The sequence below is a fragment of the Ptychodera flava genome, chromosome 3, assembly GCF_041260155.1.
Source record: "Ptychodera flava strain L36383 chromosome 3, AS_Pfla_20210202, whole genome shotgun sequence".
NCBI classification, from domain to species: domain Eukaryota; kingdom Metazoa; phylum Hemichordata; class Enteropneusta; family Ptychoderidae; genus Ptychodera; species Ptychodera flava.
In genome coordinates this window covers 49,179,276-49,198,920 of record NC_091930.1, presented here as the reverse complement: position 1 = coordinate 49,198,920, position 19,645 = coordinate 49,179,276, and the positions used below count along the sequence as shown (strand labels likewise).

Here is a 19,645-nt window from a genome sequence, read left to right as displayed (position 1 = left end):
TCAATCACACTCAGTCCTGCTACGCTGAGCTACTATGGAATTGTCTTTACTGACTCACTCATCATGCTATTTTACAAACGGCATAACGACCTCTTGAATGAGTAAACAAACCGTTTCAATGAAGTGTTGCAATTTTCTAGTTGAATTATTTTCAAATTTGTCCAAAGTAGCATTGATTATAATGACAGCGCACACCGTAGGAAGGGACTGGACAGAAACTACTTGGGGTATTTTGGTTTCTTTATGGCAGTCATTTTTTCACGCAAGCATTTTGAAGGGAAATTCATCGCCATAATTGAATATGCTGGGTGACGAATCATTTCACTCATTTAAAAGAATGTAATCTTGATGATTTGATTAATATTCGAATGGCATGAACATTTGAAATTCCAATACACTTTGTCGCTGTATTGTAAAGATATATGGTTGAAAACGCGAATCCAAGCAAAATAATTTGTGTCAAAGTATTTGGGGACTTATCACCACTTATACTAAAAATTATGTCGGTAAAATTTGACTGCTTCAATGGGATTGATATGAATAAAAATTAAAAGCACAAATAAACCAGATGTGAACTGAATGGGATCACGTGTTTAACAACAGGTTCATTAACAGTAGTACGCTTCACAAAACAGTCAGATATCTGTTTTATAATAATAATAATAATATTGGGTTCTTATATAGCGCACATATCCACAATACTACATGTGATCAAGGCGCTTTTTTACAATTATTATTACCCCTGGTCACTGGACCTAATATGATACCACTCAACTCCCTGGGGAGCAAGCAACAGCTCACATGTGCAGCCAATAAGCGCAGCAGAGCTAAACACACACATTACAACCTCTGTCCTACCAGGTACCCATCACTCCTGGGTGGGGAGAAGCAATGAGGAATAAAGTGCCTTGCCCAAGGACACAACACCACAGCCATGCCGGGGCTCGAACTCGCCATCCTTTGATCGTGAGTCCACTGCTCTAGCCACTGGCCCATGATGCCTCACTGACCCGACAGATATCTGACTGTGCTTAAAAGCATTTAGTAGTGTGAAGTTAATTTAGAGTTAATTTACATATTTAATGAACTGTGTAATTAGGTATAATTGCTCTAAAATCACGGCACCGAACTTGGTGAAACCTGTTACAGATATTGTCTGATAAATATTTTATTGTGCAATGAAACATTGAGCTATATCACTATATGTACTAGGTTTATCAACTTCCCATGTACTCTCAGATTTTAATCACTGATTACAAAACTTTATTAAATATGCAAATGAGCTGTTCATTAACTTGAGACTGCTCAATGCTTCATGAGACAATTTGTTATCCATCAGATCATCATTTTCAGCACGTTACATTAAATGTAATGCTGTAATTTTATAGTAATATCACTAATTACAAAGTTCAATAAATATGCAAATAAACGCTTAATTATCTTGACACTGCTCAATGTTTCATTGCACAATAAATATTTATCAGACAATATCTGTAACAGGTTTCACCAAGTTCGGTGCCGTGATTTTAGAGCAATTATACCTAATTACACAGTTCATTAAATATGTAAATTAACTCTAAATTAACTTCACACTACTAAATGCTTTTAAGCACAGTCAGATATCTGTCGGGTCAGTATAAGCAGCAGTTTTCATCAAATTTGATGCAGTTTTATCGGAGTTCAGTAAATATGCAAATGAACCCCTAGTTGACTCCACACTACTAAATGCTTTACACCACAGTTAGATATCAATCGGATCAATCGGATTTGCAGGAGATTGCATAACATTTGGTGCAGTTATTTCGGAGATATATGATTTATTACAAAACTTCATTAATTATGCAATTTTTTTCTCAGTACAATAAGAGTTTTATCAGATCAATATCTGTACCAGATTTCATGGAAGTTGGTGCCGTAACCTCATAAGAAAGTTCATTAAATATGCAAATGACCCTGAATTATCTTCACACTACTAAATGCTTTACACCAATTTTAGATATCAGTAGGATCAGTATCTGCAGTAGATTTCATCACATTTGTCGCAGTTATATCGGAGTAATATGACTTATTACAAAACGTCATAGAAATATGCAAATAAGCTCTTTATTAACTTGAAACTACCCTGATTATAATTTGATATATATCAGATCAATTTTCGTTACACGTATCATCAAGTTTTGTGCAGGAATTTCAGAGTTATGTCACTAATAATAAAAGTTCATTAATATGCAAATGAGCAGATAATTGACACGACACTCACAGTATCATCATGATGTTCTGAGATTGCAATCTGTGAAACGTTTCATTGAATTTTGTGTAGTATATATGTCTACACTGTCATTACCGTCTCCATAAGGTAACAATTGTACGAAAAAAAAATGATATTGCATAACTTCATTGATATTCAAGGCACACTAACCAAAATCTAATCAGTTCTGGTAAATAGCACATGGTACCTGTGTATCAAATCTGACTTGAATCTGTTCAGACGTTTTTTGAGTTATCGTGTCAACAGATATACATACACACACTCACACACACGCACGGACAGACAGACAGACATCGCTATGACATTAGCCCACGTGTGTGAACACGTGAGCGAAAAACAGGAAAGAAAAACGTTAAAATCAATTGGAAACAGACTGTAGCTTAATGTTGTGCTTTGTGCAATCGGTAAAGTAAAACAGTTAGCAGTGAAACATTTGAAAAGGAAATCGGCAAGGCGGGGACAGCTTGAGTCTATAGCGTTAGAGATTGCAGTGACTCATACAATGACACTATAAACAATCTCTGACCACGGTGCACGTTCACAAAGGTGGAAAAATAACAGAAACCGAAAAATAAATACAATTACTTATAGGAAACATTTTGGTTATCGCAGCAGAGGCTATTACTAGGCATATGCGATAACATAAGACACGGACTACTCTCTCATTACATTTTTATCAAAGGCAGAGCACGATGTCATATAATGTTATCTTTTGCCTAATTTCATCAGATTGCTCCCTTATGGATACAGTGCATTTAACAGGTACAATATCACTAATTTTGTTGTACTTGTCTATATCATGAGACCAGGTAAGTTGTATTCAAATGACTTCCTTCGAGATATATTTTAATTCATTGAGATTATATTGGCACGTACTAGGCTCATTGGCTTGTTAACTATACCAACACGTATGTCTGCTCTTGAACCAAACACCAACCATCAAGCTTCTAGTAAATTAACCTCAACAATCGCTAGGACTTCTTCTATTTTCAGGAATGTTAACTTTTTGGGGTTTAAAGTGATGAAGATAATTTCAAATTTGTGTAGTATATATGTCTACACTGTTTATTACCGTCTCCATAAGGTAACAATTGTACGAAAAAAAAATGATATTGCATAACTTCATTGATATTCAAGCCACGCTAACCAAAATCTAACCAGTTCTTGTAAATAACACATGATACCTGTGTATCAAATCTGACTTGAATCTGTTCAGACGTTTTTTGAGTTATCGTTTGAACAGATATACATACACACACTCACACACACGCACGGACAGACAGACAGACAGACATCGCTATGACATTAGCCAATGTGTGTGAACACATGAGCGAAAAACAGGAAAGAAAAACAATAAAATCAATTGGAAACAGACTGTAGCTTAATGTTGTGCTTTGTTCAATCGGTAAAGTAAAACAGTTAGCAGTGAAACATTTGAAAAGGAAATCGGCAAGGCGGGGACAGCTTGAGTCTATAGCGTTAGAGATTGCAGTGACTCATACAATGACACTATAAACAATCTCTGACCACGGTGCACGTTCACAAAGGTGGAAAAATAACAGAAACCGAAAAATAAATACAATTACTTATAGGAAACATTTTGGTTATCGCAGCAGAGGCCGTTACTAAGCATATGCGGGTAACATAAAACATGGACTTTCTCTCATTACATTTTTATCAAAGGCTGTGCACGATGTCATTAAATGTTATCTTTTGCCTAATTTCATCAGATTGCTCCCTTATGGATACAGTGCATTTAACAGGTACAATATCACTAATTTTGTTGTACTTGTCTATATCATGAGACCAGGTAAGTTGTATTCAAATGTCTGCCTTCGAGATATATTTTAATTCATTGAGATTATATTGGCACGTACTAGGCTCATTGGCTTGTTAACTATACCAACACGTATGTCTGCTCTTGAACCAAACACCAACCATCAAGCTTCTAGTAAATTAACCTCAACAATCGCTAGGACTTCTTCTATTTTCAGGAATGTTAACTTTTTGGGGTTTCATTTGATGAAGACAATTTCAAATGAACTTGTATAGATTTAAGAGTTATATTATAATTAAAAGGCATAAAATAATCAAAATTTAAATAGTAATAATATACAAAAGAAATTACTTTGCAGTATATTACAAACAGGGAATGCTTTACAAACGTACTGCCGTATAACCCATGTTATATTTGCATTTGGTTGCTCTCTTTAAGCTTTTTTGTATTGAGTATTGTCATACTGGCTCATAATGTGACATTATAGCCTTCAGCTTAGGACGTAATCGCCACACTCATATCATGTTCGTGAAAAAAATGAAATATATTTGAAAAACTGAGAACATTTAAATAAATTAATCGACTTTAATGTCTAATATTGAATAAGAGCTACATTTAGTTTCTTATTTTCTACGTTTTGAAAACGTCAAATCAAAGATTCTCTCGCAGCTCAGAAAATAAATAACACTTGTATGATGATATGCGTATATTTTCTGTAGTATCTTTTTTCGACTTGCATCAAGCATATAAGAATAGATTCACGGGGAAAAAAGAAAAAGCAAATAAATTTTGAATAAATTTATTTTCATTTCAAATATTTATCCTCTATTATTCAAACAGTGACGTGTTCGATTTCTTGGGCAGTTACACCAAAAGATGCATACGTCAGAGAAGGAGATACATTGACACTGAATTGTTCTCTGAATTACTCTGAGCACACGTCGCGAGTTCTTCTTCCTGGGTGGAGAAAACATAAAACTGATGGTAAATCTGCCTATGAATGGATAGCCATCAATGGTACTTCAGTGAATGACTGCTGTAACGTTATTGGTGATAAATCAAAGAAAGAAGGTAACCTGGTCATCTTGAAGGTGACTAAAGAAAGTAGTGGACAATGGCATTGTACACATTATGCACTGAGGTCTGCTACTGCAAACATTACTGTTATAGGTAAGTTTCCTCTTCGTCCTATGGCCAAGACTTCTAAAAACGGATGTCGATATGATAAACCTTCATCAGAGAGTAACCTACTTCTAGTTCTAAAATGTACGTCAGCTACATATGAAAAGAAGCACATCGTCACACACTGTGAATGCAAACCTCATTTGGCCTCAAATTGTTAGCAATCTTAATGAATATAATTCAACATCAGTTTTATTTGATACCGGATTAACGTGTCCAATAATTCTGCTAACAGATCCCGACGACCCTGTATGTACAGCAGTCAATGGTATAGTGCAATATAATCGAGTCATCGAAAACACTGAGGTAACATTACAGTGTAGCCTAAAGACTGAAAATATCACGCCACCAGGAAGACTCGTGTGGTATAAAAACGAAGTAAAACTCATCATTGGCAACAGTCCCCTCGGTATAAAGACAAAGATAACAAAAGATGATCATGGTGTTTCTTTCAGCTATAGACTAGAACATAGTAGAAGTTCCTCGTCCATTTCTTGTTTAAGTAATATTACACCATATGTTCAGTGTAAGTTCATTTCTTAAACTTTATTCTTCTATGGTCCCCATAAATCTTTGGAAGATGTTTGTTTTTTGAGCAGTAGAAATTCGAAACCAATCGAATAAGCTTGATCACGCACAATAATTTCACAAATAGGGTCTGTGCACCTTGTTATTTTACACACTGAGTGTAATATGACAGATCGTTTCCAATCTGCGGACTATCCAGAATTCGCTTGGCCACAGCACACTCTGCTATATAACGTACTAGAGTCTGCACCTGCAATTAAGGCATCTAATTAAAAACAAAATTATGTACATTCTGAAGACAGGGTTGACTCTTTGCCATATCATTTACCACAATTAATGTGCAGTCAAGCATGGATCTATTAATGAAGTGCCGGCCGGCCAGCGAATGTGTTTCACGTTCGACTGTGTTATTTTGTTACAACCTCAGTGTCAATTGAAACCGACGAGGGTAAGGTTTTAATAATCCTTATTCCAATGATGATAATTAAATCATATCTTTATGAAATCATAGTACTCTTAATATTTATTTCAATGCAATATCTCTTCCTAAGTGAAAGCAGTTTTGCAGTTTAATTTGTTCGTTTTGAATAGCATTGCTACTTCCCTCAAAAGATAGAAATGTCAGTAATTCCTTCACACAAACGTTGTTCTGTTGATTTTGTTATTGTTGATGTTGTTTGTGTTAGTGATGCTGCTGTTCTTGTCATTTTCATGTTTGTCATTCAAACAGATCCTCCTTTAGCAACAAATCAATCATCTGTATGTGTAAAGGAGGGAACAAAACTTAGGATGAATTGTGAATATGTACCGGGTAAGCCAACTCTGGCTGCTCTTCAATGGAAAATTCCGGGCAGAGACTCGTTTACAGAGCAAAACCCTCTGATAATCAACAAGGTTAATCCAGTGAAACATAGCGGAGTCTATGTATGTAAAGTGTACAACACATATTTCAATGGAAGGCAAGGGGAGAGTCTAAGTCACACTGAAGTACGTGTTGAGTGTAAGTACATTAATTGAACCCATAATCTTCATTGCAATATTCAGTAGCACCATTTTACAGTGGTATAGCCACAAAATAATGACGTCAAAATGTGTGTACTTATGGAAATGGAGTCAAAGGTTACTTTCAATGAGGGGAGATTAATTATTTTGGGGATTGGAATAAGGAATGGGGTTTGGAAATTTAGGGTAAAACGATTGAAAAGAAGGGTCAACGTATTCTTCAATATTTTTATAACCTATGTAAAAGGAACATTTCATGAATGACTGTGAGAGAAAGTGTTACTTCTTAGCTACAATGCTTTTTAACAAAAAATAGCACCGCTGCCGGGCTCGCAACAAGCACTTTAAGAATTGCAAGCTCTACCTTCAACCTGAACGCCACGAGAACAAGTTTCAAGAGGGAGTTGCAATGTTCCATATAGAGGTTAGAATCCCAATGCTAGTCTCACATTTTATTAATCGAACTCGTCTAACATGTCACTCAAACTTCTACAATTTATTTTGTAATTAACTCGACTACAGTACTATCGATTGCTGGAATTCATTTGCTGCCGTTAATTTTGCCGTCCATACGAATCTCTTTTTGTTCCCTTGGCAGCAATGTTGATGTATATAATATGACTTAAAAGACATAAGATAACATTGAAACCAGTGAGATCTCTGCACAAAATATTCTTGTACAAGACAGCAATCAGGGGCACTATTTTCGACTTAACGATATTTTCTTCTTTTACTTTATTTAAATCCCGGGGGGTACTCTCATAGAAAAGGTGTGTGGGTATGTGCAGCCCTAATGTGTCGCGTTTTCACGACAAATTCCCTAAACATGGGTCGATTTTTCCTCTGAAAATCCTCTAAACATTAGTCAAGAAAAGAGCAAATGTCCAGGACTTTCAGAAAATGTTCACGTCTAACAGAATAAGGGTGCAATTGCCGAAACCTTGTCGAAAAAATCCTTCACAATGGGTCATAATTTTTGAATATACGTGGGTAGATGTGTTCAACTCGGTCGGCACATTCCAATACGAAAGTATAATCATAAAATTAAGGAACTTTAGGACAGGTGGAAACTGTGTCATTATAAAATATCTTCATGTTTCTTTTTTCCTCTTCAGATGAGCCAAAGGTACAAACGCCTCCGGTTCAACAAGTGAAACAAGGAGATGACACGTTGTTGCAATGCGATGCAAAGGCCATGCCTTATGTTGACACATTTCAGTGGATTACGCCAAGTGGTTCTGTGGTGAATGGACGTACACTTACACTGCAGAACGTGCAAATATCAGATAGTGGAATATACAATTGCACAGTGCGAAACACTTTTTGTGATGAAATTGATGGATACGGACATGGGTGGAATCATACATACCTTGATGTACTATGTCAGTATATAAGACCAGAGAGAGAGAGAGAGAGAGAGAGAGAGAGAGAGAGAGAGAGAGAGAGAGAGACAGAGAGAGAGACAGAGAGAGAGAGAGACAGAGAGAGAGACAGACAGACAGACAGACAGACAGACAGACAGACAGAGACAGAGACAGACAGAGACAGACAGACAGACAGACAGACAGACAGACAGACAGACAGACAGATGAGTAAAATGGCAAAAATGACACAATGCCTGAATGACACACAAATATAGAAAGAAATCATGCCGGAAAATGCCGAGAGAGTTTGACCGGTTAAGAAGGGCTTGACTACGCAGTTTCTGCGTAGTGAAGCTTCATTACGTATTCATGGTGACCCCTGGCCAGCTGTCAATAACTTTGGGGGCTTTTGTCTTTTGGCCTGCTTTGCATATGCGTCGTTGGACACGACCTGCCAATCACCCAGGTAGTCAATTAAACTATTAGTTGACTGTTTACCAACCCAATTAACACTATCCAGCAGTATCAGTCATATTTTAATCGCGTGGCCCGGGTGGGCACAACGTAGGAACGCGTGTATTTCTATGTGTACGTTTCACTTGTGGTGTCGTTTGTATCATCGTGCGTTTGAAGTCCTTGTTTCACTTACAGTATTACCTTCAAGGTGACGGGCTTAATTAATGTTCAGTATCATTGCACCGAGTTCTGCCCACGGTGAAAACCACCTGTTTTGCCTACTAATTACTGCCCGTCGCTGCCCGTCCTGAATGTAGCCTATCATAGCTACAGTAATCAGTCAATATATAATACCCCGCGCCTTATACTTTCTATATACACTTGTAAATCATAGTCCGAGCCGTAAAATTTTTGATATACAGGTTGATCGTTGAATCGCACCGGCGCATCCATGTTTACTTGCCCAATAAGCTTACTACTCTGCAAAGGGTGGGTAGATGGAATTCCAGGCCAAAATGAACACCGGGGCGAAACTTTTTGTGAATCCATGTGAAAACATAAATCATTTATCTGTTTTGATATATACTCCTTAATTGTAAGTTTGATCAAAACCGAGACCACATTCAAGGGCTATGCAGACTGTCCATGTACGCACACACAGGCAACCAACGGTGAATATCAGCGTCAGTGGCATAACTATCGGGTCGTAAATCGATCGGCGGTTTGGGGGCCCTGGACTATGATTTTATAAGTTTATATCACAAACAAATGTTGTGGAATATTAAGATATCGACCTATTACTGTATTGAAAAGGCCAATTTCGTGACGGGCATTGCTAGAAGAATGACGGGCAGGGACGGCAGTAATTAGTAGGACTGTTTCTTTGAATACTGTTCGATATTAAGTGACGGTCAAACTTTTGGGTGGTGCGCGTGACCGGCGGCACTGACACAAACTGGTTTGACAAGCATATAATTCAGGTTTTGTTCAGTGTTGTTACCATTTGTCCGTGGTGGAAAACATTGACGGAAAACCAGAGAAAACGTCCCCGCTCCGAGAACAGCCCGAGACGGGGACGGCCACACACCAAAAACGGCCTCACAATAAAGTTTGGCAACGCAACTTAACCCGCCTCACTACGAAATGAAAGCCTCCCATCCGACCCTTGAAAACTTAGATTTGTATCCAAACATTCATCTTAATAATTATATTTTATGTGGGTGGCACAGCGGGGAAAGACGCTAGATCAAGTAAACCAAAGCGAGCTTTGTGTCTCCGCACCAGAGCCCTGTCGCCAGGGATCGCTGTCAAAACTAAGCTACACGTGTATTTTGCATACTCGATTGATTACTTTCTTGTCATCGAACACAGAATATAGTCTGTGCAGCTACGGCTTCGCTTTTTGCTATTACTGTTTTATTGAAATTCGTTTGCCTGGTACAAGCAGGCTTTGTCATCGCGACGATTCACGTGCTGCCGCGGGGCCGTTTCTCGGACGAGGCGTGGGGCGTTCTCACTTGTTACCTTACGACGCATATCAATAGCGGGCACTTAGGTTTTGGTCAAGGTACTTGGCAATTTATTCGAAGTTTGACACCAGAACTATAAAACCAATAACTTCAGGGATAAAAACAGCAATACCGCCACCGCTACCACCAACAATATATCATCATCAACAACATTAACAAAACGGGTAGACATAAAAAGCCAAAAAATGGTTTTTGAATGCCGAAGATGGCTCTTGCCATATAAAATCACTGACAAACAGTAATTGAAAAAAAAAAAACAAATGTAAAGGACGGGTGCATGTGACGAGATAACGTATCGCATTTTTAAAGTGTACAATATCAACTTACCTCGCACTTTCGGTCGTGTAAACACTTGGGGGGAGCCATTGAGCCATTGAACTCTTCTCTTCTCTTCTACCATAGACAGTTCTCGCTATACTGTCTATGTTTATAAAAATAAAGTCATCTGGCATTTTGAAATTTCTGTAGGCTCATATCGAAGTCGGGCGATTCCATGGCTCTTTGGGGCAATTGAGTGTTACATTCGCGATGTTTTATTCGAAATCATTTATTCTAGGGCAAATGCACACAATTTATGCCGTTGGAAATACTGGCCGCTCATAAACAAGACAATAAACTCAATATGTGTGCATCTTTACTTTTATTGTCAAAGTGCCAACGACACCTACAAAATACAGAATAGTTCAGTCCAGGTATTTGCAACTGTGCCATCAGACTGGTCAACCGAAAATCAACCATAGGTGTCTTTTGGCACGCGTATACGCCAGACACCTAGGCGACGGTAATCCGCACCACTTATCACTATCTTGAAGGTACTCCTCCCCCTATACCACTGGCTATCCCGCCCTCAAGGCAATACGTCATTCGACCAAGCATTGATATTGTAATTTCCTGCATAAAATTAACAGAGAGGTCACCGGTCGAACTCTCTCGGCATTTTCTCTCATGTGAATTCAAAATGTTTTTAGCAAAATTTCTTTCAGATTATTATTTGCGATAATGATCACTTTTCTGTCTTCCTTTAATAAAAATTAAATATTTCATTACTTGAGGATTGTGTGACACTTTCAATTTTTAGAAAATTACCATTACATGAATGTCCTATTTTGATTGCATTCCTTACCCTTAATTTATCAAAATGTAACAAGTGCTCCTATGGTATAGCTTCTAACGTTCGAATTAGTTTTACGTATTACATAAAATCACCATTGTTTTGTCGTAATTTTTATTTACGTGTACATCTGAACCCAATTTCTATCAATCACCTGAACTGAAATGTGCATAACACAACCTACCGAAAAATTTTTTATACTTTATTCTGGTTTTTAAAGATACACCAATGGAGGTCTATTTAACCGGAAACACAACTCAGAAGACAAACGAGCCTTTGACAGTAACGTACACATCAAGCTGTAGTAATCCAGCTTCAAACATTACGTGGTTTGTCAACGGTTTACCTTTACAAGAACATCATATTATCGTCAACGTAACGACGATAACCGAAGAAAGTAGCTGTCGCAGTGGATTTAAAACGAAGGAACAAATACATATGAAACTTAAAGCTGATGATAATGCAGGAAAGATACAATGTTCGGCAAAGAATCCGCACTTCTACGATGCAGATGGTGTGTTGTCACAGGATATGACTCTGTCAATTTTCTGTAAGGATATGAATTATTTCATGTAGAATGAAACTCTTCCTCAAACGTAAATTGTATGTTGGTCAGGATTTGCTTCAAAATCAACTGAGATAATTTATTCCAATGACCTTTTTTAGAGTAACTAAAGAAACAACATGAGTGATTTTGGAAAAAGGGAAATGGTTAATATTCTCAAGAAAGAGAACATTTATTATGTTTTATTATCCATCATTTACAGTTCCACCAAACCAACCTGAAAACTGCCGCACACAATTAACAACAACGACTCCCGGAAATGAATCTATAGTTCACTCATCCTTGACACTTCAGTTTACTTCCTGTAGCAGTAATCCATCCGCCGATGTATCGTGGTACGTGGATGGGATTGAAATCACGTCATCGAATCTAGCAAAACACCGACAAGGACAATTCAATGGGACAATTTCAGAAGAAAAACTTCACATCAATTTAACATATAAACAAAACGGCGTTTCATATTTCTGTATCGCTACCAATGAGCATTTTTCAGGACAAACATTTGATTCACCAAAACGAGAATTGGATGTACAATGTGAGTAGCATCTTGTGGAAGTATATTATTGGTGGTTTGATTGGGTGGCGATGTTGCTTTTGTTTTTGAAAATAATAAGTATCTTGTATCATGATATATATTTTATTTCTTAAGATCCTCCGTTTGCCGTAGATGAGGAGTTCAACAAAAGAACAGTTGTGAACACAGGTGAAAATGCTACTTTACAATGCCTGGTCAATGGAAATCCACCCCATCTACACAATGGTATGACCAACATGGAAATCAACTACAACCTGGTGGTGACAGACGGTTTATCAAAGAAGACCTTCAGAATACCGTTCAATCGAGCATATTATACATTGAGGACGTTGGCAACAAAGATTATGGGCGATATTATTGCATAGGTAGAAATAAACACGGAGATGTCTTCATTGTCACAATTCTCTCAAGTAAATGTAAGTTTACTGTTAATAATTCTCCCAGCAGATATAATGGACATTGTATACCATGCGCAATTTTGTTTAACGATTGTAATTTTTGTGCTTGCGCGCGCTTTAGTATATAAAGCTCTTTATATTTTCAACAACAAATTGCATATATGAAGTCTTTCACCAACGAATGACATTTGCTTTACGTTTGATACATCGCACAGCTGTTCCGGATGCTGTGACTAACATCGAAATCCATATGCAAGCGGGCGTTGCCGACGTGCAATGGACAGCTGGTTACAACGGTGGTGATGATCAGAAATTCTACGTGGAGTATATGAAATTGCCTAAAGGTATAAAGGAAACAACGGAACTGATCGATGATAATGAACTTGGAGAAATATCTGTCAATATAAGTGGTTTGGTTGAAGGGTCAAGTTACAACATAACAGTTGTGAGCGAAAACAATATCGGTGAAAACAGAAGTCGAGCGCTGACGATAATGGTAAAAGGTAAGCACAGCAGCTACAGTATGCTAATGACTGGCCCCACCTATGTATCAATATTTGTGAAAGCCATACCTCAGTTACTTTTGACAGGCCTTGCAGACTCGGGTAAGTAGGGCGTGTATGGTGATAAATTTACAACCACCATACTATACAAGTTGCTTTGTTTCTCTGCAAATACATTCTTCGGGTGAGTATAACTGGGATTCTGAATTAGCATATCTTTTAACCTTCTTGTATTTTCCTTTGAACGTATTTAAAAGGCAACCTGAACCGTGAGAAGCAATTTTTATCATAGCCTTTTATATCCTTATTTTGATTCTGACCTTACTTTAAAATTGGAAACTTTACGAGGTGAATGACCATTTGATGTCTTACCTCAATTACAGGAGAAACAGTCTATTGAAGGAGCAGCCTTGTAAACACCAATCATCCCCCTGCCTTTTGTTACTTAGCTTTGTTACATCAATATAGCATTCTTGTTAATCAGTGACGAGATTTTGCCCCGGTTGATCCCTGGTAGCTTTCGAGCAACCAGAATAAGGCTTAGATCGGTCTTGAGTAAGAGAGAAAAAAGATAGTATAATACTTATACTTGATGTTATGTTACTTTGAAAGAGGGCATATATCATCTGTTGCCTGCATTTTTGTTTGGTAAATTCATCGAATTCATCGTCGTTTACTATAAGTTCACTTGCTGTGTTCCTCGCTCAACTTTCTATTGGACATTGTTCAGGACTTTCTTAAAACGCAACAGTGGCGATTCTCCTTTCACTTGTATTTTAAAGACTTAAGCAATGGTAGGCCTAATGCTTCATGATATATAAATAAAAAAATAAACAAAGTTAAACTCTCACATCTGATTTAAAATGTTTTAAAGTTTTAAGATATATTGTCAAGATCCTCCCATAGTCTTCCATAATAATGGAAAACGAAACCATCACGTTTTTAATAATGTCATTGTTATCGTTGAAGCCTGTAAGTAGAAGAATGGCCTGTAAGTATAAGAAGAATAGTTTATAGACCATATTTTGATGTGTTTTAAATTCGTCGCCAATAACAAAAAATAGAGTAGCTCAAACTTCAGTTAATTCCTTGACGTTGTCTGACATGTCACCTCAACGAAGACAAATTTTATTTAGACGAACCCTGGGGAATGAATACAAATGATCATTGGAGCAAAAAGTTGTTTTGTTCAAAGTTGCCGAACTCTTCCAACATGTCTTCTCCAACATTTTCATGTGTTTCTTGTTCTTGTTTCCTTGCCAAATTAAGCTGTGTAAGATGGCTTATTGTCTAGTCAATGATATGCAATCAATCAATTCAATTGTCTTGCATTCGCTAGTCTAAATCTTACGTTCATCTTGTGAAAGTGTGTACATCCTTCTAAATTACATGATGTTGACGTTTTTGCTGATCCCTGTCTCTGTCACAAACACAGAGAGGTAGGTTATGGGAAACCGCCATACATCGAAGTACAAACTCTGATTGGTTGAACCATGGGGCGCTCCCATTGGCTGTTCATTTTTACTAGGAAGTAAAGCTAAAATTATCTCAGTTTCATTATGCGAACGTTGCTAGAATTTAACAAAGGATTTAATAACCATAATTACAAAATTTGAAATATTGAAAGCTAACAGACTAGGCTAAAATGCACGCGACAAAAAAGGATGCATTATGTGCGGACATGCGCAATGGACAACTTCCGGGAGACCAAAAACTAGCATATTTTCAAAATGGCGGTTTGCCAGTATTTACGTCTTACTACGTGCTGCTTGTCTGGTCCCGTGAGACGCAGTGATCGGTGAAGTTAACGTTGACAGCAAGTACACTGTTGCACTGGAGAATGTGTCAGCATTCTCTGGCAGTGTGCACAATTTATTAATGACAGTAAAGTCAACTCGAGAAAGCTTAAATTCGACATTTTTGTTTTTTTTTTTATTGGCACGTGGGAATCGAAACAAACTGGACTGTTTATAGCCTTAGAATCAGCCTTTTGCAACGATTTTGCATTCTTTATTGTTTTCTAGAACAGAACAACGCAACTTCAGCAACTACGCAACACAGTATAACAACAATCATTACCGTAAGCTCCTGTGCTGCGGTTGCATTTGGGGTAATCGTTGCGGTTCTAGTGGTTTACGTGATGCGACATCGCAAAAAAACTAATTTACGTGAGTACAAGAATAATTTCGAATTTTGTTATCAGATAATAAGAAATAAGCCTGAGGTACTTCTTGTGAATTAATTTATCAGTCTCTCTCTCTCTCTCTCTCTCTCTCTCTCTCTCTCTCTCTCTCTCTCTCTCTCTCTCTCTCTCTCTCTCTAATTCTGTCTACCTTGCAGGACACATTACATCAAGCCATAGTTATGAAAGCATCAACGATGGTAAGTTTCATTTGTTATGCTGTCATAGCAGGATAGTCTCTCTCTCTCTCTCTCTCTCTCTCTCTCTCTCTCTCTCTCTCTCTCTCTCTCTCTCTCTCTCTCTCTCTCTCTCCTCTCTCTCTCTCTCTCTCTTCTCTCTTCTCCGATGTTTTCGTATTATTTTGAGTTAGACCTATAGTTAACAGATTTATACCCGTGTACTGTATCAGCAACTATTAGCATTTGGTTGCTTGCTTACTGTATGAGTAGATGTGCTCTCCAGATACTGTTCTTTGATTTAATTATAAACGTTCCCGATGTTAACTTACACTTATTGTCATAAGGGTAATGGAGTATGGAGAACATGATCTGTGCCCAGACAATGTTGAGACATCAGGGTAGTGTGGCATGCTTGGCGGTTTCAAGAGGACGTTTGACCTATAGTTAACAGATTTATACCCGTGTACTGTATCAGCAACTATTAGCATTTTGGTTGCTTGCTTACTGTATGAGTAGATGTGCTCTCCGAATAACTACATTGTTTTGTATGATGTTATACCGATTGTATATTGAAAATTATATTTTATCTTGCTACCATGCGCCATTCTGATTGGACCTAAACCCATTTAACCGATGCAACAATGCTATTTTTCCAGTATTAAAACCGGTCCCTAAACCCGCATTTACGAAAATTGGCCAGTCGGTGTATTTGAACGTGCCGATCTAAACTTAATTCGAAACAGTCCGCATTGTTTCACAAACCAAAGTCCGAAATTCGACACACAGATAAGTATGGGTCTTTAACTCAGCTCTTGATAAAAATAAGTTGGAGGTCAATTATGAAAGACACCAAGGCTCTGAAGCAGCACTTTGGGTTAGATATACTTAAATCGTTGCATTAGGGCAACACCGCACAGTGTATTTTTGCTTGATTCAGCGGAATTGAAACGCGACACAAAGCTCTTTAAAATAAAGCTGGCATTCGTTCATACACATATAAATTGACACTTCCTTACAGTAACGGTATGTCAGATATTTTGCCAAATTTAAGACGAGAATGTTCTAACGATGTAAACCAAGAAGTTCAAAATAAAAATGGGATTACTCCTGGTGACTGCGACAAAAGTTGACATCAAATGTAACAACAAAGAGTGCCAGCGCCCAGCTCTCGCTGAATCGGGTAGCACACTCTGCAAAACTGTTGATCACACTTGCTGTCATCCCAAGTCTGGATTATTTCAGAACAGCTAGTTTATCCATCATTCAAAAATGTATATATATAATTCTACCAAAATCTCGTGTTTACCCTCCTGAGGCGGGGGTTATTACTTACCTTCAAGGTACATCTATGAATATTATGGTTATCATTGCCTTTTTATGAAGATATGCATCTGAAAGGTGATGGTCGATGTTTTTACCGTAATTTCAGGTAATTTTCTTTCTGATTTTGACTACTAACCTGGCTGCTTATAAAGCCAGCAGATTTGTCAGCATTAGCAAAGTATAAATTTATATCCAAAAATTCCGATCTTTACTTTACACTAACGTTTATACTATGATTTTCTATGAAAAATTTGACAGAACGCAGTTGTCATTGTGAACCAGAAAGCAGTAATGACAAGACGCATGAACAAGTGAATTATGAAAGTATTCCTTTAAACGAAACTGTTACAGAAGACAATGAAATTATTTCATCCTCTGGTGATGAAGTGAGTCATTATTTTAGATTACTGTTACATTCATGTTTTATGGCTTGTGAAATACAAATAGATTACTTTTCGCTCTATATAATGTCAAATTAGATTCAACACCAACAAAGGTTTCAAAGTAGCTCAACTGAGTTTCATGCAGAGTAAAAATAATAAAACGATGTTAAATTCAAGGTAATACGATCAAGGCATAAAAAGAAGCGATCGCAATTGTAAGGTAGTTCAGTTTTGCATGTCAGAGAGAAATGTCATAGCTCCTATGTTTGAACAATTAAAACTGCAATGATATAAAGTCATATTTCATTTTCTTCAAAATTCTTACAATAGTCTTTCATACATCAATTAAAAAAAGGACTATATATTTGCTTTGCGTAAAATGTCCGGCGATCTCTTTTCATCACATTCCAGACGTCCGATACTTATGCGGACCTCGAAATCGGGAATATGTCGCAAACTTACATGAAACCTGGAACATTAGCGTTTGAATTTCCAAGAGACCGGCTGCATACTACAGCCACCCTATGTACTAGTGCATTCCATCGAATCATGAAGGGCATAGCTTGGTTTATAGATGGCAAAGATGGACCAAGTGATGTTGCAATTAAAACTGAGGTAGGTAGGAAATGTGTAAATGTGAAGTTCAATATGCTTTAGGACGTATGGTGTCCAAATGATTAATGAATTCGTTTTTGTAAACGTACGTCATTTAACAGTTTCGAAACGTACTAAATATAGTATATATCTTCATGCTGCGAATGTTTGCTTTCGCCCGTTATGGGCCGGGAAGGAGTAAATTATTGTTTCGAAACGTACTTGTCTCTTAGAAACAACCCTTTTCAAGTTCATGGCAAAGACTGTAGCACCTTTATGATGAAAAAGGTACTATATACTATATAGTAAGAAGACAATTTTACTGTATTCGTCAAGTTCCCAAACTGTTCAATGACTGCTATTGTTGATTTTTTCACACAGAGTCAACAGATTCTGAGCATCGGAGCGATTTGTTACCGGAAATAAAACTGATGAAGAAAATTCACAGCGACAAAAATGTGATAAGAATGTTAGGCTACTGTACTGAAGATGGTGAGTATACACAAGAGACTCTCACTTGATCGTAACACTGAGAGATTGAAACATGTAGGCACAGAATGTGTTCATATCGGTTTTTAAAACCCTTTTATACTTTAATACGTTCGAAAACTGAGTGTTAACATTGTGGGTCATAATACACCGATTATAATGTTGCATATTACGTAGTTCCAATGGTTTTAATCATGGAGTATGCATCATATGGTAATTTGAAGACATACTTGAAAGAGCATCGTCAGCATTTTACAATTGGTAAACAAAAGTCTGGAAGAAGACAAATGTTTGCATTTGCTATAGACGTCGCAAATGGGATGAAACATCTACAAAAAAACAAGGTAATGATACTTAGAAAAAGTAGCATGTTGAATGCACAAACGTAACTCTACGTCTTTCACACTGGACGTAGTATTTATTTCTATCAAAAGGTAATGTCATTTTGACGGTATACCATTGTATATCATCTTGCCTTGTGGCTACAGAAAACCGAATTATAATATGAAGGGAAGATAGCCTTTGACCAACATTTCTGACATAAGCCATGTTGCAGCGAACATATTTCCCCGGAAGGAGATAAGGTTATTTGAAATTAAAGGCTTATTGTTGCCTGAAGTAAAACTTTCATCCGTGTTTATTTTTATTTTTTGACAGATTGTTCATCGGTACCTTGCAGCTGAACATGTGTTGGTATGTGAAGGGGGTATCTGCAAGATATCAAATTTCAGCTACGCCAGTGTTGTGATGAGTGACGAAACGTTTTTCGAAACAAAAATGGTGATTATTTAGTCATTCATTCACTCATTCAGTTAGTTAGCAAGCCTTAATGTTGGTTAGATAGTTAAGCAGTTGGTTGGTTGGTTAGTTAGTTAGTTAGATCATTAGTTTGTTAGTTTGTCAGTAAGTCTCATTAACCCGTTATACGGTTTATTTACGAGGAATAATATCAAACTACTGTCACATTTATGAAATTTATCAATGTAAAATATTCATCATCTATTTAACCATACTGTATCTTATTGACTTTACCTCTATCTAAGCTATAAATTGATATAGTGTTTCAGATTAGTCTCTTTCGAAGCGTACAACTGTGCAAGCATCAAATGCGGAAGGGTACTGAAGCTTGAACAGAACGAAAAAGAGTTCCCACTTTACGAAAAAGTCAGGGTTTTCTCAATTTTCATGTGAAAAAAATGGAAAAGTAGCGGCATTTGATTGCTTGTTTGGATAATATATCTCCAAAATTGTGAATTCTAAAACTTGTGTTAAATAA

At 37.2% G+C, this 19,645-nt stretch overlaps 1 protein-coding gene across 1 annotated transcript; it reads left to right on the top strand.

Annotated features, from left to right (window-relative positions):
- The first annotated feature begins 4,069 nt into the window (after window positions 1-4,069).
- On the top strand, window positions 4,070-18,306 carry LOC139129370 (protein turtle-like). The gene is made up of 10 exons (XM_070695003.1): window positions 4,070-4,079; window positions 4,911-5,216; window positions 6,487-6,756; window positions 7,874-8,011; window positions 11,439-11,732; window positions 12,433-12,543; window positions 12,932-13,219; window positions 17,162-17,289; window positions 17,698-17,901; window positions 18,262-18,306. Exons 1-10 carry the CDS (start codon window positions 4,070-4,072, stop codon window positions 18,304-18,306), a joined length of 1,794 nt encoding a protein of 597 aa, XP_070551104.1.
- The last annotated feature ends 1,339 nt before the right edge of the window (window positions 18,307-19,645 follow it).

What these genes read in the sequence shown, in the direction of transcription:
- LOC139129370 (XM_070695003.1), top strand. An exon ending in TTTCATCCTCTGGTGATGAA is followed by an intron (nt 17,290 to 17,697) that starts GTGAGTCATTAT and finishes ATCACATTCCAG; the next exon opens with ACGTCCGATACTTATGCGGA. An exon ending in ATGTTGCAATTAAAACTGAG is followed by an intron (nt 17,902 to 18,261) that starts GTAGGTAGGAAA and finishes TTTTTCACACAG; the next exon opens with AGTCAACAGATTCTGAGCAT.